A 27,261-nucleotide genomic window follows, 5' to 3' on the forward strand; every position below is an offset into this window, starting at 1 on the left:
GCTGGAGGAGACACCGTTATTCCAAAGTATAACAAAACAGCATGTCAGGCAGGGACAAAATCAGAAGGATCAAGGCCACAAGGCAGTTTTATGAACAGCGGTCTGCCTTGCTTGTGTAACACGAAGTCACTCCGGAGGCACGTGGGGGGACGGCTAAGGCCAAGGGCAGCGATGGCCGACCGCTGCCTTCCACAGAGGCAGCCAGGGGAAAGGCCGGCAGCGGCTCGGTGAGGCTGGGAAGCCTTTCCCCTACAGGTGATCCCAACCCGCGTGAGGGCCAGAGGTGCGAGTTCGGCCGCAAGGTGGAAAAGCCACAAAGCGCTGGGGCCGGGTTATTTTCGGACGAATCCGCGCCGAGCGCCGGCCCCGGGGACAGACCCCGGCCTGAGGCCGCGGCCGGAGGGGCGGGGCGAGGGGCGAGCTTCTCCGCCATTGGGCGAGCGGCTCCCGCCTCGAGCCGTGCTTCTCAGTGGCTCTCGGGTGGGAGACATCAGCCGGCGGGCGCGACGGGGCTCCTCATCGTTCATTGGACGAGAAGCGAGGGGAGGCGGGATCTTCACACCTCTGTTCACCGCCCATTGGGCGGCGAACAGGAAGGAGGCGGGCTCCGGAGCCGCCCCCGTTATAGGCTGGGGCGGGCTTTAGAAGCCGCCCTTTTGCACCGCCGCTCCTCATTCGCTGAGAGGTCACTAGTGGGCGGGGTGATCCTGGCGGCTCCCGCGCTCCCATTGGCGGAGAGCGCCAGTTCCGCCGCTCCCTTCCTGCTTCCGGTTCACGGGGCGGGCGAGGGGAGCCGGCCGGGATCGCGGAGGAGGCCGGTGCAGGCCGGTGCCGTCCGCGCCTGCGCTCCCCGGGCCGCCCCGTCACCGCCGAGCGCGCAGCATGGGATGCCCGTGAGCGGCGGATCGCTCTTCCGTAGCGGCGGTCGTGCCCGTGCCCGTGCGCGGCGGGGGGAGGCCGGGCCGTGCGGTCGCAGGTGGGTGCGGCGGCGGGGCGGGCTCCGGCCGGCAGGGTGAGGGCCGCGGCGCTGCGGCGGCGGGGATGGAGGGAGCGGGGTGGCACCGAGGCCCCTGGGGCCGCCGCGGGGGTGAAACCGCGCCCCGCCCCGGGCGGGCGGCTCGGTCTCGGCGCTGGGCAGTGGTCAGCAGCGGCAGCCTGCCTCCGGGGCTGCCCGCCAGAGCGGTGACCGGCCGAGGGGAAAATAACAGCGTCGCCTCATCACTTTTTACTTCAGCCTGTGTGTGAGTGAAGCGTTGGCCGGTGAGCTTCCCGGAGAAGACGTGGCTGGTGTGAAGCACAGGTTCTGCTTTTGGTCTTGTGAGAGACGAATCACGAGCTCTGGCGTCACGGGCTTCCTCATTTCCTCGGCTGGGCCGGGGCCAACTGTATGTGGTTCAACAAGGCTCAGTGCCGGGTCCTGCACTTGGGTCACAACAACCCCATGCAATGCTACAGGCTGGGGGAGGAGTGGCTGGAGAGCTGCCTGGCGGAAAAGGACCTGGGGGTGCTGGTTGGCAGCTGCCTGAACATGAGCCAGCAGTGTGCTCAGGTGGCCAAGAGGGCCAATGGCATCCTGGCTTGTATCAGGAATAGTGTGGCCAGCAGGACCAGGGAGGTGATAGTGCCCCTGTACTCGGCATTGGTGAGGCCGCACCTCGAGTACTGTGTTCAGTTTTGGGCCCCTCACTACAAGAAGGCCATCGAGGTGCTGGAGCGTGTCCAGAGGAGGGCAACGAAGTTGGTGAAGGGTCTGGAGCACAAGTCTTATGAGGAGCGGCTGAGGGAACTGGGGTTGTTTAGCCTGGAGAAAAGGGGGCTGAGGGGAGACCTTATTGCTCCCTACAACTACCTGAAAGGAGGCTGTAGTGAGCTGGGGTCAGTCTCTTCTCCCAAGTAACAAGCGACAGGACAAGAGGAAATGGCCTCAAGTTGCACCAGGGCAGGTTTAGGTTGGATATTAGGAAAAATTTCTTCACTGAAAAGGTTGTCAAGCACTGGAACAGAAGACATGTAGATGTGGTGCTTAGGCACATGGTTTAGTGGTGGACTTGGCAGTGCTAGGTTAACAGTTGGACTTGGTGATCTTAAAGGTCTTTTACAACCTAAACGATTCGATGATTCTATGATATCATTGTATCTAGCCTCATCATATTTGCATCTGACCGCCATGGCGGTCAGAGAGCTGGTTTCCTAGCTGTAAGCTGTCACAGTGGACTCTGCAGGGGTCAGGGGTAATCATTAGGTTCAGCAAAACAGGCTGTTCCTCTAGCAGACTCTCTGTCTAGCTGCAGCCAGGTACTGATTTAATCGTGAGTCTGTTGGTTGCCTTCCACCAGCATCTGAAGCTTTCCTGAAATCTGCGACAGGAGAAGCAGAGGGGAATCTGTTGCACCATTGTGGTTGGCTGGTGCAGTCACTGAATGTTTCATGTGTGATTTTAGCATGAACCTGAAAGCCAAATCTTCTAGATTTTATTATTTTCATTACTGCCTCTGTGGTTGGATCTTACATAGGATGTCTCAGTTTCCTCCTTCCCTTCTTCTTCCGTGTAAACAGAAGAAAACTGTGAAGTTGTAGTTTAGTATTATTAAACGCTTCCAGATTCTCAGCTAAAGTAGTACTAGAAAGATAACGTAATTATAATTATTAAGATTAAGGCACTTGAACAAACAGAGCCTGACTAATCACAGTGGCTCTTCCCTGCAAGCTCTTCACATGAGAGTTGCAAAGAGGGTTGATTAGAGGCCTGGTAAATCATTTTCTGCTGACTGGCTTCTCAGTGTGATGCACTAACGAACAATGGCTTATGCCTGAAACTTACTCCAGCATTCAGCCTGCTGGGCTCTGCTCTGGCTGAATCAATGCTAATTAATGTGCGCAGCAGCAAAACTTTTTGCAGTCCTGAGGCAAAATTCAGGAAAGAATCCCAAATCAACCCAGTGAATTGTCTTTGACTATGCATGAGACTTAGATTTCATGTCTTTTGGGAACTGTGAGATGTTTCTAGATTTTTTTACTTCTTTTTTGTAGTCAGGACTGAGGAAGTGGCCAGTCATTGACTCTGTGACCCTGAGGTTAGTTTGCAGGGGGCTGAAACAGTTAATCCTCTGTTTCCTTTGTGGTGTGTGTCCAGGATGTCATCACCTTGCCGTACCTCTGCTGTGCTGGTAGTCTTTATGGCCCTTGCTGTGGGCGTGAGGACTGAACCGTCGAAAGAGAGGAGCTGTGATGTGATCGGTGATGAGAGCAGCGAGTCGCAAATGGAAAGAGCCCTGCTGAAGAAACTAGAACCCCTGAGCCCATTGAGGTACAGTAAAACACGCTGCGGGCCTTGGGCTGCACAGCGCCCACCCACAGCCCAAGGGGAGGGGAAGATTTGGGGGCAGACTGCAGAATGGGCTCCCCCGTTAGTATGGGCTGTGACTGGCTTCGAGGTCTCGAGTGTCTGCTGCTCTGAGCCATGTTCTGTGTAATCTTATGGGCTGTCTATTCTGTCCTCTCCCTGCTGCAGGTTTAACGTGACTGTGGAGAAAGGCAACACAGAAAACTACATCTACCATTTCAGGGTGTGCAGGGAGGTCAACAGCACCTCACAAGATTTTGGTGGCCTGGTGCAAACAGACAGACAAAATGGAAAGACCACAGTGATAGGAAGAATCAATGAAACCCAGGTCTTCAATGGAAGTAAGATTCCACTCAATACTTTTCTTAGTTAGTATCTGCCTTCGCCTTTCTGATCTGGATTTGCGGCCTATGTTGTTTCTCTCTTGGCAGGTGACTGGATCATGCTGATTTATAAAGGTGGTGATTCATATGGCAGGCACTGCAGTGGTGAGAAGAGAAGAGCTGTGATAATGATTTCTTGCAAGCGGGGAGTTACAGCGGTGAGTGACACGTGAGGGGAGAGAGGAGCAGGAGGCTGCCAGACAAATGGTCGTTTATAAGCAGAACAGCTTTGAGGAGGCAGCAAGGTTTTCTTCTGTCCTCCAGTGTCTGTTGCCTAACTGCACCAACAGTGATAAAACTGTCTTCTGGTAAAGTTCAGCATGCCTGGGCATATTTTCACACGGCTTCACTTTTCCCAAATTGCAGAGTTCATTCAGCATTATTTCAGAAGAGCGGGAAAAGGAGCAGGATTGTTTCTACCTCTTTGAGATGGACAGCAGTGTGGCTTGTCCAGCTGAGGATTCCCACCTCAGCGTTGGCTCCATTCTACTGATCACGTGAGTCATTGGAAGAGCTGTTCCTGTTTGGGCCGTGATCTCCAGTGCCATTTAGAAACATAGCAAATCCTATACTAGACTAGGTAATTGTGGTACACCTATCCACAGCCACCATGAGATGTTACTATGCCTCGAGCTTTTTGGACAAAAGCTCTTGCTCAAGGCATGATGCTGCAGAGCTGCTCTATTCCTTGTAGACATCCTCCTTCATAGTTTACAGAGAAGTGCACTGAAACATGGAAGATGTGACTGCCTAAAATTGTACAACAGCTCTTTGCCAGAGCTGGAAATTCAGACCAGGAACCTTGACTCATTTTCTGTGTTTGTGCTTAGAGGCACTACTTCATGTAATGCTGCTGAAAGATTTATACTAGCAGATCAATATTTTGGGGACCGTTTCTGCTCTCGTCTCTGTTCATACCTCTGTTCTTCAGTGGTGCTCAGCTACTTGCTTCAATACCGATCTGAGGCAGGTAGCTGGCTCGGAAGAGGTTGTCTATAGGATTTCCTCAGCTCTGATTTTTAATTCTGCCCTCCAGGTTTGCTTCACTGATTGCAGTCTACATCATTGGTGGGTTCCTCTACCAGCGCCTTGTAGTGGGAGCAAAGGGCATGGAGCAGTTCCCTCACTTTGCCTTTTGGCAAGATCTGGGCAATTTGGTGGCGGTGAGTGAAAATCCCTGGATATTCCCAGCCTGGCCCATGTGTTGGGACAGGAGAAAATAGCATCTGCCTTGTCTTTGTGGACTACGTCTTTTGGGTAGACCTACCACCAGGGTAGTGTACCCTGAGGCAGAAGAAGAGGATATCTATTTCATGAGTACTCTATTTTTAAATCTTTGCTGAGTCTGATTCCCTGCCGATGTCCTGTGATTGCTACATAACAAACTAGAACACGTGCTTATTCGTGGTTAACACATTCCAGGTAGAGATGTTAAGCTGGGCACTGTGAAATGTTCATGTCCAACTCCCTGAAACCCTTCCTTGGTCACTGTAGGCAGTGCCATTTATCCTCCTCCATGCTCGTCTCAGCGTGATATTGCTGCATACTGTTAATTAGCATGCCCAGAGCTTTCAAGACCGAGTAGAATGTTTGTATGTGTGCTTGTCTTGTCAAGACGAGTTTTGGGGACCTGTCCCAGATAGCACAGGGATAGGCATAATCCCTTAGCAGAAGAGAAATCACAGAAGCTGCTTTGCTTTGCATTGCGTACAGTCTGATTCCGGTGCAATATCCTGTGCTTGTAGGATGGCTGTGACCTTGTCTGCCGATCTAAGCCTCGAAATGCGCCAGCTGCATACCGCGGTGTGGGTGATGACCAGCTGGGTGAGGAGTCGGAAGAACGGGATGACCATTTGCTGCCCATGTGATAGGCTTTCAACACTTGAGTTCTTTTCTCCCCATCTCCCCAGCGCTTGATTAGCCAGGTGCCTCCCAGCCAGTTCTCCTTCTCTCACTTCTGATTTCCTTTACACTATTTGCTTTTGCTGTCTCTGGTGTGTCAGTTCCCATGGATGCCTCTGGGTGTGAACAGCACTGGTCCCTGAAGGCATGTCTTCTTAGGAATATAATGCTGGTTTAGGTTTCCAAAAATGCAGCAGAGCTTGCAGGGGGAGGGGGGGAAAGTGCTGAGAGTTGAGTAGAAGACAGCAAGAAAGCAATATGAGCATTCAGCACCAAAGTGGGAATGGGAGCTGAATCACTGAGAGGAAAAAAGGGCCATGGATGGGTGCAGAACGGGGAAGGAAAGTGAGGCAGTGGGTTAAAACAGCTGAGACTGTAGGAGGGATCTTCTGTGTCTCTCTCTCTTCTTTTTTTCCCCTCCCCCCCCAGGGTTTACAGGATCTATAAGACACTGGAATTATTTTTCTTTGAATGCATTTTCAGCTTTTCTAGCTTCTGCACTGTTACGCACTGTTTCTGCCAGCATATCCTGCACAGAGTGCTCTACGCCAGACTCCGTGGGGGTGGAAGAGGCATTAGCACCTCTGCAGTCTTTTCCTAATGCCAATATGTTGAAGAGTACACACCGGTTTCCTTCAACAGATGTAAAGGGATGCATGCCATCCTCTCAGCCTGGAGAGGGGCAATGCTAAAAAACCATAGGAGTTAAATACAGTCTCATGACTTTCCAGTTCAGTCAAAATATTGTTTCAGTCTTCTCAGTCATTGAGAAGCAAAAGGAAATGATGTGCTGCTAAGTAAAGGGAACATTAACTGAAACTGACATCAAGGCAAAATGAGACAGGTAGCTGTGACTTGAGTTCTGTTACAAGCTTCGCGAGGTGACTGCCCACACAGCTCAGTTGCTGTCAGCAGTGTGATTTCATGCTCTCTGAAAGTTCCTTGTTTAGCAGAGGGTTTTCCTGTGAAGCTACCAGATTTTTTTTTATTTTTTTTTAAATAAAAAAGGAACCATAGGAGCCAAGGACAAGAATGCTAACACATTAAAAACTGCATAAAGGAGTCCCACGCTTACAAGGTCAGCTTTCATAAATCACTGTCCCCTTAAGCATGGTGCAGACCAGTCTCAAGATACTTGCCCTGTGCAGATGGTACTTGCATACTGCTACTGGCTGGGAGTGAGGGAGACCTTCTCCTGGGGCCCTGGTGAAAAGCAGGTACAGCTGAGTTGTAAGATTAATTGGAACCTTCAGGAACTTGGCACCTTGACTCCCAATTGCTTTTTAGGCGAGGGGCTAGACTCTAAGCAATCCCATTCTGCCCTCTTCTAGACTGGCAGAGAACTGTCCTCAGTCATGAGGGCAGAGATTGTGAATAAGCAAGCTGCTACTGCTAATGGCAGAGTACAAACATGGTTCCTGTATTTTTAATACTACCAAAGCAGCCTGAACAGTGACACTGAGGGAAAAGGGGTGGCCCTGCTTTCTTGCTGGGTTTAGAGTGAGCAAACAATTCCTGCTTTCTTTGACTTTTGTTACGGTCTCAATCTTTCTCGTAACATGGGAAAAATAGGAAGTCACTAAGTCTGTTACTGTTTTTCATGGTGGTGTTTATGGTAATTTTTTTTGTACAAAACACAACTTTCAAAAATAAAATGACCAAAAAACCTGGTGAAGCGTTGTGCTGATGTAACAGGAGCTTGCTTTCTTTGGTGCCAGAGCATCTTACTGATCCAAGGGTGAAGGGTCCTTGGTGTGTGGTGCCTTGTGCCTGAACTTCTTTTGCCAGGCATGGATCTCTTCTTATTACTACATGTCTTTTGCTGCCACCTTGTATCACTCCAGTGCCCTTAGGGCATAAGAGGGAGGGGTATACACATCTTTAATACCTGAGCTTTTAAAGTTTCAGTTAGTTACAGATGGGAAAAGTTTCCCATGCTCTGTATTTCTCTGCAGCAATAAAAATCAAAAGTACCTTTTTGATGAAGGTTGTACTTCTCAAACACTAGGTTATTGTTCAGGTGGGGGGTGGCGGTTAAAAAGCAGCCAGACCTGCAAAGCCTGAACAAGCATTTTTTATTAAGAACATTGAACATGAAATGGAGAAGTGAAGCCTTTCTGTTTGACTGAAATAAAATCTGGTCCTCAGAAGTAGCTAGTAACATAGGCAGGCTAGCTGCCTGCCTACGCTGCCAAGGGTCTGGCTAAGCAGGAGTTTTATCACACCCAGACTGCTAAGGATAAAATGGTTTAAGGGCAGCCTTCCTCTGCTGATTGTGGTTAGAGATTCTAACCTCCGCCCTTCCTTGCCCCCAAATTATATCAGACCAAACAGTGTTATCAGGGTGCAAGCATGGGCAGCGTCCTTTGGGCCTATTTTGATTCAAATCTCGGAGGCCTTCTCTCGCAGGAACAAGGATGTCATTAAAGTGAGATTCAACAGTAAAGACTAGGAAGCTGCCGCCACATTTCTTCCATCTTCTAAGCACTTTCCCTCCTCTTTTTCTAACACGGGCCAATAAAGAGCCCATTCCAAAGACCTCTAATGTTTTCCTACCTATACTATTAGGCCTCCTCCCTTGCCCCTACAGCTTTCCTGCAACAGTAGGTGCTTTCCACACAGAAGAGTCATGTTTGTTTCACTCAAATATTCATGTGAAACTTCTGAAAATAGAAAAGCTGAGACATATGGTTTATAAAATCATCTTGCTCTCAGGCATTTGGCTCTAGGGGGCACTTACCTCTTCATGCCTTGTGTAATTTCTTTAGGTTTTTTTGCCTGTTTGAAGCAGAGGTGCTTCTGGGAGAGAACTCTGCTCAGGTTTTCACCTTTGGCAATCTGGTTACAAAACTTCTGAATACCACATTTGGTCCTTAAAAAAAAAAAACAACAAACCTGGAGGGGCTGAAAGGGAAGGACTCAGCCTGTAACATAATTCTACCCCTTAGAAAGGAAAAGTAGCATTAAAGGATTACTATTCAGTTGTTGGAGGGTGTGTTTTTGGTTTTTTTTTTTTAACTGAGGAAGAGAAATATTTGTTTTACAACACCAAAAAAAAAAAAAAAAACCAATCCAAAACCAAAAACAAAGAGCCTGAGGCAGGCAATACAATCCTGCCAGCTTAAACTTTGTCCCATAAGCTCTCCTGAGGATAATGAAGACAGACACAAAAATAACACAAACTGATAAGAGAACAAAAAAAAAAACCAAAACCCCAGCCCATTTTATGAAGAGCCTTGGCACTTCTGGAGGCTGCTTTGGATCTGTAAATTATGCCCTAGCACAATGGGGAGACAAACCTAGTGCTGCAGGATTCCCTAATGCAAAACAATCCCCCTTCCCTTCGATTTTCCCGTCACTTTGCCATAAGTACTCAGGGTAAATCCTTCTCTGGTTCAGAGAGGAGCAAATAGCTGCCGCAACACTTTGTCTTCACTCTGCATCTCTACAGGAGAGAGTAAAGCTAAGGCAGCTCCTATTGCCACAGGCCTTCAAGTTTGGTATGCATGCTGGAATGGCTAATAAACCCAGTTCATGAACAGCCTAGGTATTTTTTTTAAGAGTGGAACAACAGCAGCCCGTTTTGCTCAAATTCTTGTTTGTCCACCTCTGTCACTTGGAATTTACTAGTTCCCCTTCCTAAATGCCCCAAGCACAGCCGCTCCCAATGTCCGTGCGGGGCCGGCTCTTCCTATGCCTCAAATTCTGGCACAGCGAGATTCAAAACTTAGCAGACCTGCTGTAGCAAAAAGGGGTGAGGGTGGTTCCCTTTCAGAAGCCTGCTGAGACAGAACGAGGTCCCCTTCCTGTCTTTATGTAGTATATGGGAGAGGCATATTCAAAATCAGGAGGAAGGAAAGATGTTTCAAGGCCCCAGGTGGGAGTTTTCCTCCCCCTTGTAGCACCATTAAGAGACCAAGACACGGGCTTGTGCGTGGCAGTTTCAATCAGTTAAATTCCTTCTCATTCTTCTTGAATGCAAGACCACAGGGGACTGTCCCATTCTTCCCTGTCCCAGCAGGATGCTCCAAAGCTGGCAGCTGCCCTGGGGTCAGAGCAAAAGTGAGACCTCTGGCTTCAGAGCTGTTAGGTCTCCTTCAGGACATTGATCTTGGCACAGATCTTGAGAGCTGGTCCCAGCTTGATGTTCATGGCACTCATGAGGTGTTCCTCCTTCAAAAGCAACAGGGCCTGGCCATCAATTTCCTGTGACCGAAACTCCTCAGCAATCTCCTGGCACCCTGTGAAACCAAAAAAACAGCACTGAGAAACAGATGTGCCCTGGGCACTCCCTTGTTCCCACTCTTTGGACCCCTGGCAGGTACAGAAAGCAAGCTAGGAATCTAACTAACCCCTCTCCCCACTCCACTCCATAGGCTGCCTGAGGAGTACAACTCATCCATCTGTATGACCTACTCCAAATCAGAAACAGGTACAAAAGTACAATAAAAGCACTAGGCACCACAGACACCGCTTTCTTTCCAGGAGAGCCAAGAAAATTCCCTAGCCTACTGGATCACAGGACTACAGGAGAGGATCTTAACTTCACCTTGCAGCGATGCAATGAACTCGTACACTTCCTCCACACTCCAACGACTGGGATTGGTGGACAGGAAGACTGGGTTGATGCCGTGTAGATCTGGGGTAGGTGGGGCCATACTAGAGTTTGCCAGGTCCCTCTCTCCATGACTGGCCCTTACTGACAGGGGTCCTGGAGAGGTAGGGGACAAAGCTTCGTCATAGCTGGAGTTATCAGAGCCTCGACTTGAGTCTTCCTGGCCCTACAAGCCCATAGGAAAGAAAGAAAAAAGGTGTTCTGTAAGAAATTCACAATAACTAGGTGCAAAACAAGACACTGAGAACAGCAGAAGTTGCCCCAACAGTCTGGGACAACTGTCTCAGGCTGTTGGTCCAGGGGCAGCTGACACAAGAGCTCCCTGATGCCAGAAAGGGGAGGCTTTACTCTCGCCTCCCTTCCTCTCCCTTCTCCCCATCCTCCCCCAGTCCATTCCTCTTCCTCACATCAGCTCTGAAAGCTCATTTGATTCTTCTGTAATCTGATTCAAATCATTCACGTGGAAGAATGCTAATCAAACAGGAAAGTGGATTGTTTTCTACCAAGGCTGTCAGCTGATCTCGCTCACTGACACGTCTGAGACACACGCAGGAGTGAACAGAACAAGTACAAATGTGAATGCGCTTTTTGCAGTCGACGAGCAATTAGAACAGCTCACTGTGCCTTGCGTAACAATTGTGTCAATGTGCACTTGGCCCATCCTGTATGACTACATCCACTGTGAGAAAGAAAGTGGTACATCCAGCAGTGACAACTTTTACACAGAGATCTGCCTTGACAGAGGCAGACAGGACTATGTCCTTACCCTGTGGCGCTTGCCCTGGATCTTTGTTCGAGCAATTTCAGAGCTGCTGCGCCGTGGTCCCCGTCGGCGCACACGAGCGTAGTTAGCTTCCTGGAATTCCTTCATCTTCTTTCTCTGCAGCCGAAACTGATGGCTGCAGCTGACATTGTACCTCAAATGAGTAAAAGCAGAGCAGCAGTTAGGAAACAGCAACTATCTAAACCTACTGCTTCTCCTTGCTCTAGATGGAGATAAAACTCCTCTTTACCATCAAGTTCTGTTCCTTCTCCTTCTAAGACTTCCCCGTGGAAGGAACCAGTCCAGACTTCTGACACAAGCAATATTTGGACACCAGAATCTTGATCTAACACCTGAAGGGTCAATTAAGTCATTCCCCCAAGTGACAAAAGACCTATAACAAGCACTCTGCTATCAATAGGAGGCAGCAATGACTAGTCTAACTTCTCCCCAGGTTTTTTCCCCAGTGCTCCCGCATGTCTTTGTCTAGTACCAATGCAGCAGACAGCTACCGATATGCATTCGTTTTGTCAGTGAAATGTACATTTGAGTCAAATAGGTTCTTTGGAGCCCAAGAACTTCCCCCTTCTCATTTCATTTGCTGAGCAAGTCAGAAATCCTGTTTACACTCAGCACCCCATCTACCTCTCCAGACCTAGAAGCATTCACAAATCATTTAGAGTCCTAAAGGATCTCTATGACCAGTGCATCCCATGCAGGGAGGATCAGATGTACTGAAGCGTTGTACGCTACCTGGAGAAGGGGCACATGCCCAGTTCCAGAGAAGGTACAGCCAGAGAAAAGGAAGATTATGTCTTGCTATTACCTTTTAGCACAGGTCATGGAACAAAATCTCTTGGAGCCACGGAACTGGGTTGCTGGGGCATACTTCCCACAGTATTCACACTTCAGCAAGTTTGCCTTCTTATCAAGCTCTAGTGAGATACAGAGATACACACCAGTTGATGATCTGAACTGAAGCAGATCACACACCATGATCCCCCATTCCACTGCCCTTCTTCTGAGCAAACAGATTGCAAGCACTATTCTCTACTGAATCTACTAAGTAGTTAGCTTGGGGAAGAAGCTGGGGAAAGAGAGGCAGAAGCTCCACTAATTAGGACCCTGGGATATTGAACAGAGCAGTTTATTTCTTCTTGTCAGTACCATTTCACTGAATACGCAAAAAATAGCATATCCCTCATATCCTACAAGGCTGTGGGGGAAACCTCCATCACTGCACTCTCTGCTGTGTCCACACAGCCTTCAGAGTCATTAGAGACAGGTACAGTTCAGATTCTCCTGCTTACTACTGACACAGGCTGTGTTAGATCATATTAACAACAAAAAAAAGTATTGTATTCTGGCACTCAAGAAAAGGCTCGAGTCTCTAAGGAGGTAGCAAGAAGGGAGGAAGGGATACAAGGCCATAACGTATAAAGTTAGTAATACAGTATCAGAGAGCAGAAACTTTCAGTAACACTAGCTAGGCTGCTGAAACTCACCCATAGAAGCACTGTCCCCTCCTGGAGAATTGCTGGATAGGTTTTCACTCTGGCCAGAAGGAGCCTCTCCCTGCAGTGGTTTCTCAGATTCTTTCAGCAGCTGAGAACAACCCACCTGGACAGGAAGAGAAAGAGTTGGGCCTGTCAGTAAAGGATTCTCTGTGGCCACCACCCTCTGCAAGGTATATGCCACTCATACCTTTTTACAGCTCAGAAGAATCCCTCTGCCTACTAGGGAAGGAGAGATGCTGAACGAAGTTATTACTCCTTCCTGACAGGCTTGGTGGTTCATTCAAAGATCACCAAGTACTATCTGCCTCAAATATCCTGCAATTCCATGTAACTGCATTTCCCCTTATTTGCTTTAATTTCACTTGCTGCTTGTTCAAAATGCAGGGCACTAAAAATCAGAGAGAAGAACCTTCTTACAATTCCTGCATAAATTATTGCTCTGGGGACTACTGGAGAAAACAGTTCCCATCACACTTGTTTTACTCCTTCCAACCCATTCTCTTTAATGCCACCACTTAATGCCTTGCTTCATGCATGACACCTCCCTCCTTTCCCTTCCTCGTCACCGTCTGTGTCTCAGGCTAAAAATGCTGACTTGGAACATGGGGAAAGAAACTCCTGTCTAAAGATGGAAGCCCACCACCCTCCCAAGAGAGCGCTACACCTTCCCCCACAGCAGAGAATTCTTACTGGAAAGGGCTCTGCTCCTTCCTGGATGACAAAGCCCTCAATGATGTGTGTGAGAATCTGGGGCTTGACGATGGCTTGTGGGGGTTTGGAGTCTCCCATCTGACGTGACACCATTGCCAGGTTTGGGGTGGGAGCAGAGGTGGGGGTGACCGATGGTCCTTCACTGGAGGTGGTATTTGGGGTTGCAATGGCAGCAGGATCAGATTTATCTGGAAAGTTAACAGCACAAGAGTCAGTTACCTTTGCTCCATCTACTTCAAACGGAATACAAGATCAGATCATTAGCACGCACAAGCAGAGCTCTCCTTTGTACCTCACCTCCAAGGCCACTCTTCTCTTCCATGTTTTTGGGGCTGTCTGTCACAGGAGAGGACCTGGCAGGCAGGAGTGCAGTGACACTGGGCGACTCCTCCTTCTCCTCCTCTGACTCTGCCTTGCGCTTAACCGCTAAGGTCTGAGACTTGCCCTGCATGAATAAAGAGGAACACATAAGCAGAGAGAGGAGCCCCAAAGCAAAGAACAAGACAGACTGAAGGCAAAAGGAAGATGCATCCTGCTCCATCATACTTTATCTGCAGCCTGGTTCCTTCTCCTGGAAATGCCTCTAGCTTCCTCACAGTACATAACTCTACTTAGGAGCATTTGCCTAGCAGGGAGCAAAACTCCACATATAAACATGAATTGGGCCATTGATGTAATACCAAGACACTGTGTGAACCTCAAGAGATTATTCCAGGAAGAAAGAAATGGAATGGCAGTCACCCAGCAGTTTCCAAACAGGCTTTTGGCTAGATCAGATCAGCTTCAATGAAGGAGAGTCAACACAGTAGGGGAAACATGTTGGATGAGAGCAGAATTGTCCCCCCACTCTAGCAAGCAGACAAATCCTGTGACACCTCCCTGAAGAAGCAGCCAGAGTTTAGAAACAGTCTCAGCAACTGGCTAAGGATATCTGAGCTGGCAAAGTGCTGTTGTCCCAGGGAGTTAGGCAGGCCCTAACTGGACAATTCAGAACAGCATGGACAAGGCCTGTGGAACATGAGGCATCTTTGTTTTCCTCTGCATAGCCTGTTGCTAGGGGATTCTCTGAGGCCTAGAGTCAGTGGCTGGTACCGCACACCAAGGGCTCTCTGACCTGGAGGTATCCACACCTAGTGAGGAGAGGGGAGTTCAGTTTTCATGGCCCACTCAGCTCTCATCTGTCTCCTGAGAGAGACAACAAAGAGGCCAGTTATTGTTTGTATTCAGTTTATGTGGCAAGTTTTTTTTTTTTTTTGGGGGGGGGGGGGGGGGGGGGCGGGTGGGGACGGGAACAGGCGCTGCAGGGGTGAGAAGACACCAGAAGCTGCCCCCATGCCCAGTAGAGCCAGTTCCAGCTGGCTCCAAGATGGACCCACCACTGGCCAAAACTGAGCCCATCAGCGATGCTGGTAGCACCTCTGGGATAACATTTAAGAAAGGGTAAAAAAATATTATGCAACAGCAGCCGGAAGAGAGGAGTGAGAATATGTGACAGAAACAGCCCTGCAAACACCAAAGTCAGTGAAGAAGGAGGAGGAGGAGGTGCTCCAAGCACCAGAGCAGAGATTCCCCTGCAGCCTGTGGTGAAGACCATGGTGAGGCAGGCTGTCCCCCTGTGGCCCATGGAGGTTAACGGTAGAGCAGATATCCAACTGCAGCCCGTGGACGACCCCACACCAGAGAAGAGGGACGCCCGAAGGAGGCTGCGACCCTGTGGGAAGCCCACACTGGTGCAGGCTCCTGGCAGGACCTGTGGCCCCATAGAGAGAGAAACTCATGCTGGAGCAGGCTTGCTGGCAGGACTTGTGACCCCACGGGGGACCCACGCTGGAGCAGTCTGTTCCTGAAGCACTGCATCGCATGGAAGAGACCCATGCTGGAGCAGATTGTGAAGAACTGCAGCCTGCAGGAAGAACCCACGCTGGAGAAGTTAATGAAGGCTGTATCCCATGGGAGGGGTCCCACGCTGCAGCAAGGGAAAAGCATGAGAAGGAAGGAGTGGCAGAGACAAAACGTTATGGACTGACCACAATCCCCTTTCCCCATCCTTCTACAGCACTCAGCGGGAGGAGGTAGAAGAATCAGGAGCGAAGCCGAGCCCCTGAAGAAGGGGGGGGGGAGGTGTTTTTTAGATTTGTTCTTATTTCTCATTATCCTACTCTGATTAATTGGCAATAAATTAAATTAATTTCCCTAAATTGAGCTTGTTTTGCCCATGACGGTAATTGGTAAGTGATCTTCCTGTCCTCATCTCGACCCACGAGCTTTTCATTGTATTTTTCTCCACCTGTCCTGTTGTAAAGGAGTGATAGAGCAGCTTGGTGGTCACCTGGCAGCCAGCCAAGGTCAACCCACCACATTGTTAAATGTGATATTTAGTATGGGATGTGGACACCTAGCCCGTTTGGGGCAGGGTCTAAGTCTCATCTATTTACTTCAAGCAAGCCTTTGAATGATAGTGTGGAAGAGAAATGCTTGTAGTCAGTAACCCCAAGGTTTGGATTGGAATTAGTGTTTTTGAGAGGAAAAAGTCTCCACATCCCTTTACCCAAACCCCTTACCCATCCCATCCCACTGACCTGGGCCTGGACTGCGATTGGTGTCCTAGGAATGAACAAAGAGAATCCATATGCTATTCTCCTTCTCAATGGTATCACTTACTGGCAACTGGACAGACTGCATGTAGAATGCTGCTGGCATCTGAGCCACAACTGGAGAGGAGGCTGGGCTCTTCACCATGTGGGCTGTGCCTTGAACTTGTGCCAAATTGACCCCTGTGGTGAGAGGAGGAGCTTCCTGTGAGGATGCTGGAGCTGAAGACGATGACGGGGAAGCAGCATGGGCTTGGGAAACAGTCTGGACCACGGCTGGCATTCCCCGGGATGTCGGCACTGCTGCAGCAATCTGAGCCAAACCAAGTGCTTGGGCTTGGCCTGAGCCCTGCTGCCGAGTGCCCACCACCTGCACTGGGATGTGTGGTGGAGGCTGCTGTGTTGCTGACATTTTGGCAGGCCCAAGCTGAGGTGGCTTGATGGGGGTGACCAGAGATTTTGACTGAATTGGAACAGGCGACTTGGTGGCTGGCTGGCAAGGACTGTCCTGCTGGAGCTGCACAGGCTGTGGCTGGGACTGCAGCATAGGTTGTACCACAAGGGTCTGAGCCTGCTGCTGGTTTTGAGGTGGAGCCTGCTGCTGTGGAGGTTGAGCTTGCTGCTGCTGTTGGGTCAGAGATGGTGCTTGCTGCTGCTGCTGCTGTTGGGCCAGCTGAAGATGGGTGGCTGTGTGGAGGAGCTGGGACTGGCGGTGCTGGAACTGCTGCTGGTGATGAATGGCGATCTGCTGCTGGATCACCACCTGCTTCTGCAGGTGGATCTGCTGCTGCTGCTGGATCAGTGAGTGTGGCTGGATCTGTGTATACGTGGCTATACAAACAGTGGGAAAAGAGAGCACAAAAGTTAGCCACAGTACAGTTGGGAACAACAATAACAAAAAAAGGCAGGCAGGCACTGGTTCGAGTCATTAAGCTCCAAAATGACTGACAGCTTACTGGCAGAGGACATGAGGGACTAAATCAACTTCTCTTGCTAATAGAGAGGGATAACTCCGCGAGACAAGCCTCCGGGAGCCCAGAAGCTGCGAGGCATGTTGGAAAACCTCTCACCACTGGGCTTTCAAATGGCACTCTCGTGAAAGCCCAGTGGGCTCAAAGAGAAGGAACAGGTCTGCACTTACCTGAGCTTATCAACGTCTGGCTGGGTGCTGGTGTAGCAGTCCTGGTCAGGTTCATGCCCACCGTTTGCTGCCCACCGCTGTCCGTTTCGCCCTTCTTTGTGGCTGCATTCTCTGTCTCTGTCTGGCTTCCCTGGCTGACAGTCACAGCCTGGGCAGCTGCTACTGGTAATGGCTGAACCACCCCCGTGCCTTTCCTTTGGCAGCTGCCAGCGGCACCTGCTGAGGAGGTCTGGCTCAATCCCGTTGAAGTCTGGCTCCCACCACTTGCCACCACAGCCCCGGAGACACCATTGCTGCCTGCTGCTCCCTGGCTCAAGTTGAGGGACTGGCCTGCGCTGCCAGAGGAGGCCTGAGCCACTGCCAAGGTCTGGCCCGTGCTGGTGGCCTGCGGTAAGCCTGAAGCCTGGGAGCTTCCTGGCAGAGCTGCCTTCTGAGCAGAGCCTTGGAGCTGGGCATTAGTGGCCGAGGCCTGCTGGCTCCTCACAGCCAAGTTCTGCACCTAGAAACACATACACGAAACAGAATCTGTTTGCTTTACGTATGTTACTTGCTGGAAGTTTGGCAGAGAACGCATCAGCAACACCTTCTACTGGAATGCAGGCTAAATCGATGCTTCATGTCTCATGTGGGGAGCTGGCTAACGCTGCAGGGCAAAGCTCAGGCGTGGCCCTCCCCAGGAAACACAGTATCCTCAACTCCCTCCTGCCCCATCTCTGATGGAAGTTAAAGATCTCGTGGCACTTTCTGAACAGCATGTGAGGACACCGCCATTCTCTGAGGCATGGGACAGCCTTCAGACCTGCCTGCCGTGCCTTTGCATTGGTAGGACCCAGTTTATCATGGCTCTAAAACCGCTGAGATACCCCTTTAAAGACCAGTCATTCCTTTTCAATTTCTGTGCCACCTGCCTCCTCTCCCTGTGCAGGGCTTTCCACTCAGCAGGCCCACAGATCTACTTGTAGCCTGCAGCTCTTCCAGTTTCTCCAGTTCCTCTGCATTTTGGTGCTGCCATCCTCTGTATTTACTCATCCTCCAAATGCAGTGTTACCTTCAAGTTTGATCATGGCTGACCTTCCTTCAAAGAAAATGCTCCAGACAAGAAAAATATGAAGTAACTGGAAATCCCAAGAATGACTGGGATAGGACAAGGAAAATGGGAAGCCATGGCAGCTCCCTGACCTGGAGAATTACTTAGAGATGAATGCAGGAGCTAAGACCTTGTGGCCTCTTTAGTCTTTGGCATCTTTAGAACAACAAACCAACTGGGTGAAGGAATACTACTGCTGGCAAAGACTCTTCATTGCAGAGTGACTGAAAACTGGACATAGAACTCAACAATTCTTTTCACACAAGGACAATTGAAAAACTGTCCAAAATTGGTCCAGCCTGTGGCTCACCCCAGAAATCTGAAGCAGAAATGAATCCCATCTCTGGAGGTAAAAAGCAAAAAAAATGGCAGCAAGAGAGCAGAATCTCCTGCCTGCACAGGGACACAGGTTGGGGATAAAACAGAGCTAATCTACTACACAGGGATGGCTGGAGACAAAGACCAGAGTGTGGGGTGACGGAGAGCAGGGGAAAGGGAGGACTCTGGGAGGGGGTGTCACTGACCTGGTCCGTGTCTGCATGGACCCCAGGAGACTGAGTGGGCGGTACCTCCTGCTGAACAGCGGCCACAGCCCCGTTGGGCATCAGGATGAGTTGGGAGGCAAGAGGCACATTGCGGCCCAAGGTCCGGTTTACCTGCAACAGGTTCCCCAGCTGTGGCTGTTGAGGGAGGGTCAGGTGATGTGGAATGAAAGGAACGGAGGGGAAGAGAGAAGACAGACAGCGAACCACAAGCAAACAGATTACAAAGCAACACTGGGCTGCAATGTCACACATTGCAAAACCCCCAACCCTCCCTGCACTGTAACACTGAACATAACCCTCAGGAGCAGGAAACTGGGAACAGTTTCCTTATGGAAACAAGCACTCTTCTATCAAACATGGGCCTAGGCCAACTCCCACAGCCTGTCCAAGGCTGGCTAAAAGACTGGGGTATCATTGAATTTTCAGATGTATATCTGGAACTGCCTGAGAAACAGTGATAAAAGACATACATCCAAGACCAGGGTTGCTTGACAAGAAGGGGATTACAATCTGCATCTAAAGTCAACTGAGACACAGAAAATATTTGTCAGGTAGGTAGCCAAACCCCAGACTGACTATATAGCCAAGCCTAATGTTTTCTATTTAGCAGCACTTCAAAGCGATTAAAAGGATGACATATTTGTTCATGTTGATTTATGTTTCTACGCTTACTTGAATTCTGACTTATGTCCCTGAGCTCAGCAGTGGTAGAAGAGAGTAATTTACCATATATCTGTTCCAGCATTGAACCAGAAGAGTAGCTTTATTTCTGTGAGCTATGTTCAAAGTCTAGGGCATATATTTCACATTTATACTCTAGTGAGAAGTGCCATGGGATCTTTAACATCTATGCAGAGCAGAGACAAACATAGTTCTTAATGATCTCACCTGAGCCACACATTACAAAGCTCATTACCCTCAAAAGCTGAGCCCAGAGTCAAACTTGTGGTTTCAGGGACAAGAGCTTCCCCATCTGAATTTAAAATATAGTGCATCATCCTTAAAGCTAGAATTAGTCCAGAAGTGTTGGTAATCCCAAGCAGCGAAACACTGAAGTGGCTAGGAAGTGGGGTTCATGGTCAGGACACATTTTGCGTACACATCTCTTACCCGGAGATACATCTGGGCTTGTGACTGGTTGAGAGGTGGTGAGGTGGTATTCCCAAGGAGCACAGACTGCGTCAGGGTTGTGGCGCTGGGGGAACTCACGCTCTGTGACCGACTGATCAGCTGAGCAGCTGATGTGGTGGCTAGGTTGATCTTAAAACAGAGAAAAGCCCCAAATCATATATGAAGAGACGGAAGCAAAGAAATAAGTACAAATTCACTTACTGGGGTACAGCCAGAACAGACGTTTTACAGTTTTCTTCCTGTATCCCACAGGGAACCAAGAAGAAAACAGTTCCTGTCTTAGAGGGCTTGTCTTAGACGCTATGCAATCTAAAGTAGCCAAAGCCCTGGCTGCTAACCTCATTTGTATACTGAGCCTGAGTATCACTGTTAGCATGAAACTGCAATAAGAGATCCAAAAGAAATACATCATTTTCTCCAGCCTCTCAAGCAAAGGAAAAACACCCACAAAATAATCTCTACCCTACCAATCCATCTACTCTCTGAACAAATCCCAGTTCCTCAATACTCACTACAAAACCAGACTTCCTCTCATTCAACAAACTACTTCTCTGCCCAAGAAAAAAAGAGCATTCCCTTTCAAGCTGCTCATGACTCCTTCTCCTTAGAAGTCCTGATCCTTTTCTAATCCGTGACAACATATCCGCAAAGCCTCAACAAAGAGAGATCAGTGTCTACCTTTCCAGCTAAGAGGCCTCTCCCACTCCTTCTCTAGTCTCCTCAACCCCCACCAATAATGATAGCACCCCAAATCCTCAAAGTTGTCTGCATCTTGGGATTCCCAGCATTCTTAGAAGCTGTGTTTGCCTGGCTGACTGCCTTCCTAAAAGACAAAGAGAAAGAACAAGGCAGGGGGTGGGAGGGAGGCTTTGCTATGTGTGTGAGGGAGCAGTTACTTACAGAGGCCTGGGTGGTGGTGGTCTGTTGCGGGGTGCTGGTGTTGGGGGAGCTGGCCTGTCTACTGGCTGCAATTGTAGCCTGCAAGAGAGATTGACAGGGAAATGAGTACCTGGAACAAACTTTTCAATCCAGCCCAAATATTTGGCTTTGTCAGGACACCTAGTCCCATCATCATCTTCTCCCATTCCTGAGAACAGGAGCACAATCTAACCACTACAAATATCTGCCGTGCCCTACAAATCAGGTGCAGCAACTCAGCAAGATGTCTCCTCTTCCCCAACCCTTTCAGTCCTATACACTACCCAAGGCAGCAGACAACAGACCCTTACGCTGCATGACCTCCAGTCCTTCCACCCATGGGTACATACCCTACTGTTGCCCCACCTTGCCAGTCTACACACTGCAACCCTCATCCTGATGTTACAATCCACTGTTAATACGCAGATGTTCCCTGCAATATTAGCAATTTGCTGGGCTAGTTAGACAGTTTAGTAACAATGCAATGATAGCACTCCAAGTAACCAATTTCAGATTACAGCACATATGGTTCATGGAGGAATGCAAATATTGTTAGATTTCCCGCCTCCCTCCCCTCCATGATCCCATGGGAATTCTACTGTACGAGTTTAGTTTAGAGCTTTAGTTCAGTTAGAGCTTAGTTTTATAACTAAGATTTGTGCGAAACTGGTGAGAGTATTCTATTCCCTCTATGCTATAAAACTGCAGGTAGAGATTTTGGACTAACAGCCAAGGAGCAGAGCTACTGATGGAGATATTGTTACACAGACAGAACTGTATTCACATCACACACAATCCATCTTCAACTGATGATAAAGTCTGGTAGGTAAGCAAAGTTGCTAAAGAAAAAAAAAAAAAATCACTCAACAGTTATGCATCATCAAATATCTCAATTTGTATAAACCTATTTCAACTAAAGAAACACTCTCCTGGCTGGACAAGATCTACCCCAGATCCCTCTTACTAGTAACTGGTAAAGAAAACATCGGCTAGTAAGTTTCACGACAGAAAATTCAGAGGATACCACCTGAAATTTCATGCACACAAGATCATGTTTATTCTCAGAGAAGTAACAATCCATGGTTCACTTTAATTCATTTTTTAAACACTACTGCATCCACTGCTGATTTAACCACCCATCTTTTATTTAAAGAAGGTGCAGGGGCTAGTCATAGGCCTCTGAAGTGCAAATTCCCTTATGGGGATGCCAAATTTTACCTTCCCCTGCTCTGTACCTGAAAACCAAATGAATCTTTGCATCAGGCTTCCAGTTTACTAGCTGTTTGTATTAGCTTTAAACAATGTGTTTAGGGACTCATTGTTTCATCATGGATCAGGATGACCTCGGTGCACAAGTCACTGTACAAAGAGAGAATTTCTGCATCTTCCCCAGAGAACGACCCAATTCCTCTCCTTCTGCCCATTGCGAACTCACCTGCTGGACAGCAGCCAGGCTGTGGAGCTGGGCACTGTTAAGCTGCTGCTGGAGCATAAATTGATGAAAGTACTGGGCTGCATTGGGCTGTCTCTGGAGTGCCTGCAGGGCCTAGAGAAAGAGGAAAACCCAATTGTCAAAAATAGCGTGCCCTTGAAATGTGATTAGAGAGAGCAATGAAGAAATAAATAACAGCCATAAGACCAGCCCTAGACCCCACGAAAAAAGCAAAGTCACTAGATTAGCACATCAAAATACATAGTACAGCTACAAATTTGGTAACAGACTGAATCACAGGTGTATTCCAGGACAGCGGGAAGCACACTTGCAAGACTTCAATAAACTCCAGGAATTTGGGGATGTGCGTGCTCAAGCAGGCAGACAAGTGTTACAGTATAGTATGTGCATGGAGGATATACGCTATATGGAGGAACTGGGATGATAAACTGAATGACTTGCTCTAGAACAGCAGGCTAAAAATCAATGTATTGGATCACAGTACAGATTAAATCTAAGAGGCTGGACACTGGAGGAGTAACCGATAAAACATGAAGCATAGTATCAGGCTACAGGAACTAAACATCGGGCCTAGCACAAGAATTTCTAAATCTGAAAACACCAACAGTCTGCTTCAAGCATGCTCCCACCTTGACACACAACTCGGAGGAACACAGAAGGGCTCACCACCACCTTCCACGGATGCACATGCCACCCCAGAACATAACCATGTCTCACCTGTACTGCCTGTCGCTCATAGAGAGACATCTGCGATATCTGAGGACGGGTGCTTCCTCCAGAACTGGAGCTCCCGCTGGTGGAGCTGGAGTTCTGCTCACTTTCAGTCTCCATGGTGACAGGATCCCAGGAGCTCAGGCTGAGACCGACTCCAGATCTACATCGAGAGAATTGGAAACTAAGTCAGGCTTGAGAAAGAACCAAACCGTATTTCACTGCATTACACAGCTTTTTTACTGGAGTATCCCAGTACCAGGCTCCTTGCACAGCTTTGCTACATCACAGGGGACCAGGGATGCCGGGGTTCTGAAATAACCCAGGAATTATACTCGCGGTTTAAGTCTTTCATTACCACAGTCAGAAATGTTATGCACATATTCTCATATTTTTATTGCCATACTACAGTTAGGAGCTACAGCATCCTGAACTCTTAAAAAGGCAGCAGAGTGAAGGAGCAGCTGCAGCTCATTCAGGCAATCCTTTGGTTACAGACCTGATCACCTCTCCTTCAAGAGAGGCTAGTGAACTGAGGCGAATCGCACTGTCCTTCCAGTCTCCCACTGCACTTTGGCAACTTCTGATCCTCTCTTCCTCCAGTCCTGCAAGAGGTGTAATTACCCCACAACTCCGCTGCCCTACTGCAGATATACCAACTCGGTCCCTCCTTCTCCCCGTTTAGCCTCCAGCCCTCGACTGTTTCTTTCTTTCTTTCTCTGATCACATGGACTTTCCAGCTCCTTCTTGTTCCTGCCAGATTGTAACTTGAATATTAGGCTGGAAGCTGGTATCTGTGGTAGTCAGTTGCTTTCAGGAGGAACAGAGCCAGAAGCAGAGTAGATGAAGGGTTCACTGGCAACACTTGGGAGGGGAAAGCTGCTAAAGAGGTCATACAGAGCCAGAGAGATCTTCCAGCAGCAGAAAGATGAGTTGCAGTGAACCGCAAGACTGAGAAAGGACTGGAGAAGGCTTTCATCAGCCAAGAAGAAGAGAAGCGAGACTGAAGAGAGTACTTAGCAGAAGAGTAACACATTGGGATGATCAGGGAGTTTCCTGCAGCAAGAAACATGGCCTACACAGGGAGTAACAGTAGAAGGGGTTAGAGTCAGAATTCTGCTGAAAAAAACCTGACTTTTTAGAAGGATATCATTCCATGTAAGATTAAAAAAAACCTTCTGATAGTCTCAGTATCACTGACAGCCTGTTTGTTTCCAAAACACCAGCTGGCTCCCCTGCAAGGTATCTGAGAGACCGCTAAATGAGACCCCTAGGCTTCCAGGATCCCACAGCACCCACACAGTCCCTGTATCTAGACCTTTTTGAATCCAGAGATTTTAAGCTTCACAGCCTTCACCAAACATAACTTTGTCCAGGTGAGTAAACAAATAGACCAGCGCAGCAGAAAAGAAGGTGCAACAATAGCCGTGACCAGACAACTTTTTAAATTCTGGAATGGTGTTAAGGGCAGCAGATGACTTTAAAGTAGGGCAACATCCTGCAGAGGATGGCTGACTACATCAGCGAACTGCTGCTCCAAACCTGCTCCTCAAAATCTGGAAAATTCTATCATTGACAAGCAGATAGCTGCTGCTCCAGTCCTGTCTTACCCCCGCATCTTTACCTCTGCCCTCAAGTCCTGCCCAGGCATCTCCCTGCTAATGCAACACTGGCTTCCCGCACTGCTTCAGCAGTGGCCATAGGTAATTCTGCCCTGCAGTCATCTTCTCCTCAACTGAGACACACCCCCTCCTAACTGGACACTAGCGTCTTCAGGCACAATTCTATTACAGCTAGAAACAGTTGGTCAATAAGCCTATCCAGAATATAAAAGCTCTGGAGAAGACAATTGCCTTAAAGATCTTTCCCAGGAGGCAGCACCACAAAAAGTAAATGAAGCCTGAAAATAAATAAATTGAGAAGTGAGCGAATAGAGACTTTCTGAAAAAAAAGAAACTGTGGTAGATAAATGAAGTACTTTGAATGGGATTAAAATGCAAGTCGGAGTAAAGCTACACACATTACACCAAGTTATCTAGTAGCTCAGCTACCATTAGGAGACAATTTCTGTTCCCTTGCCCATCCTTAACCTCCCCGTGCAGGTTCCTCCCAGCATTTACCTCGCTTCTGGCGCCTACTAGATCAACTTGTTAACTTTGCAGAAAAGCTACCCTAAACATCATTTTCTGCCAGAACAGCAAGTTGAATTAGCTCACTTGTGATGCCACAAGTGCCAGTGAGAGAGAAAAGAAGGTAACTAAGGTTCAGCTTAGCTGTAGCATGTACCCTTACCCTCAACAGCTGCACCAGAAGGAGAAACCTGGCTTCTGACTTGGTAATCTGCTCCACCAGTCTGCATTTCCTCAGTAAACAGCACCACTGATTCTTAAGATTTCCAGCACTTTTGAGAGTTTTGCATTGATCTGGATCTTAAAATCAGGTCCTAGCACAAACAGAATCCTACTGAAACACCTCTCGGATGGGAGGCATCAAAAAATTTTGGTCTCTGTGTAGGCATAAGGCCTTTTGGGGGCACGGATAGGGAAGCATACTCTCCCTTTGCAGAAAGGTGGTAAGAATTTTAGGTCACTCACAGCAAACAGGGTTATCCAGCAAAACCCTTTCCAAACACAAAAGTGAAAAGGCACAATATTTCCCAAGTTCATCTAAAGTTGCAGGTCCACATTAGCGTAATCGGATCCAAACACAGGCTATTCCCACACAAAATAGCACAGCTACACCCATTCCCCTCCTCCAAGCACATCTTCCAACACCCTCCTCTTACAAAAATCTAGTGATCACTGGGCTATCAGATCACTTGACTCAGCTAGCTGCTCCATGAGATGGATAACCCACTAAAAATGATTAAACCATGGGTTTTCCAAAAGATTGAGTTAACCAGCTCCCCTTGCAAACATGATCGGTAGTTCCCAAGGAAAAAAAAAAAAGGGGGGGGTGGAACAGAGTAACAATGTGGAAAATTAATTACCGGAAATTAATCTTTGAACAACAGCTAGAACTGCACCCCTAAAAGGCAGGCATGGAAGGATACAAAGGCCTATTAACGCCATGGCAGGAATGACAGCACAGCAGAAAGGAAGGGAAGAAGAGAGAAAACTAGCTCACGGAGCAGTACAAGCATGAGAACTTGGGCCCGTCCAGAGCCCGACCCACACTGCTGATCTCAGCACACTCCAGGGACACCACAGGTGGCCCACCTACAAGTTCCTGACCTTTCTCAAGTGCAAGAGCAGAAGGGGCAGGCCAAACACCTACCCTAGTCAATGAGCACATCAGGTAGGAGGTAGGAAAGTTTCACCGGCTCACCCCATCCATTCCCCCAGCACGTGGCTGCTGCCCGTACAACATTTTCCAACCTTACAACTGGTTTTGTCGCTTCATCCGTGAGAAGCTAAGTTAGCGAGCAAGTAAGATTTGCACAGGCTTGCCCACAGCTTTTGGGGAGGCGAACTAGCAGCCAGGACCCCAGCGCACTCCCCGCTCCGAGACTGTAGCTCTTCCCCAACGCAGCCTCCCAGCCAGGCGAGCAGAGGCGTGAAGCCGCCGGGACACCTTCGCTCTGCCCCGGGATGCTGGGGCAGCGGCCGCAGGCGCGGCTCTCCCGCACCGCAGGACCCTCGCAGCACCTGCTCCCCGCCCCGCCGCCCGCCTCGCCCGCCGGGCCGGGCCCCCGGGGAACCCCCGCCAGGCGGGGCAGCCCCCCCCCGGGCCCGCCGGCAACTCCGGCAGCGAAGTTCAGCCGACGGGGAGCGTGCGGGCGCCCTGCCCGCCCTGCCGCACGGCTGTGCCGTGCACGCAGCCCCGCCGCGGCGGGAGGCGGGGACCGCCGCAGGATGCCCGCCGCGGGCAGCCAAAGAAAGGCGCGTGTTTCACGCCCGGCCACCGGCGGGGGGAGCGGCGGCGGCGGCGGCTGCCCGGGGAGGCGGGAGCGGGGCTGCGACGGGGGCAGTCGTTCCCGGCCGCTGCTCCCGGGGCCGGGCCGGGCAGACAATGGCTGCTCCGCCGCCGCTGTCAACTTCCAGCCCGCCCCGGCCCCGGGGAACTCTCCCCGCCGCGGCCGCCCGCGCCCCGGGCCCGGCCTCACCTGCAGCCGCCGCGGCACCGCTCTGCTCCGCTCCGCTCCCGCGGCGGCGGCGCCGCCCCCCGCCCCGCCGGGAGCCCCCGCGCCCGCCCGAGGGACCCGCGCTGCCGGCGCTACCGGAGCCCCCGGGCCGCCGCCGCCGCCTGACACGCCCCCCGCGCGCGGGCAGCCAGGCCGGGCCCCGGCCGGGCGGGGCGGGGCGGGGCGGGGCGGTGCCCGGGGGCCCCGTTGTTGGGGGAGGGCGGGGCCGGGGGCGTTACCTCGCGGCGGCTGCCGGCGGGCCCGGCCCGGCCGCGGCCTGGCAGGGCAGGGCAAGGCAGGGCAGCCCCGGGGGCACCTGGCGCGGCC

The 27,261-nt window shown here is 49.9% G+C and overlaps 2 protein-coding genes across 9 annotated transcripts; one reads left to right on the forward strand and one right to left on the reverse strand.

Moving 5' to 3' along the window:
* Positions 1–744: 744 nt before the first annotated feature.
* Positions 745–7,299, forward strand: M6PR (mannose-6-phosphate receptor, cation dependent). The gene is made up of 7 exons (XM_087768309.1): positions 745–976; positions 3,134–3,307; positions 3,512–3,684; positions 3,775–3,884; positions 4,093–4,223; positions 4,763–4,889; positions 5,472–7,299. Exons 1-7 carry the CDS (start codon positions 888–890, stop codon positions 5,592–5,594), a joined length of 927 nt encoding a protein of 308 aa, XP_087624435.1. The 5' UTR covers positions 745–887; the 3' UTR covers positions 5,595–7,299.
* A 51-nt stretch (positions 7,300–7,350) lies between these two features.
* PHC1 (polyhomeotic homolog 1) lies at positions 7,351–27,261 on the reverse strand. Of its 8 annotated transcripts, XR_015707128.1 has the most exons (17): positions 26,917–27,093; positions 22,818–22,974; positions 22,083–22,193; positions 20,630–20,707; positions 19,709–19,858; positions 18,578–18,733; positions 16,967–17,465; positions 15,896–16,656; positions 13,532–13,679; positions 13,214–13,422; positions 12,512–12,626; positions 11,833–11,941; positions 11,010–11,160; positions 10,178–10,409; positions 8,369–9,869; positions 7,603–7,688; positions 7,351–7,476 (listed from the first exon to the last, which is right to left on the reverse strand). XR_015707128.1 is itself a non-coding variant. In XM_087768306.1 (15 exons), the coding sequence occupies exons 2-15, from the start codon at positions 22,929–22,931 to the stop codon at positions 9,715–9,717; spliced, it is 2,988 nt and encodes a 995-aa protein (XP_087624432.1). In that variant the 5' UTR covers positions 22,932–22,974; positions 27,174–27,261; the 3' UTR covers positions 7,684–9,714. The 8 variants fall into 8 exon arrangements, 5 of the variants coding, with proteins under 5 accessions (XP_087624432.1, XP_087624433.1, XP_087624430.1 ...); XR_015707126.1 differs by having other exon boundaries at positions 7,435–7,688; XR_015707127.1 differs by lacking the exon at positions 7,351–7,476 and having other exon boundaries at positions 7,684–8,500; positions 9,365–9,869.

This window comes from Nipponia nippon, unplaced genomic scaffold, assembly GCF_047370975.1.
Source record: "Nipponia nippon isolate SJK-2023a ecotype South Korea unplaced genomic scaffold, ASM4737097v1 scaffold_3, whole genome shotgun sequence".
NCBI lineage: Eukaryota > Metazoa > Chordata > Aves > Pelecaniformes > Threskiornithidae > Nipponia > Nipponia nippon.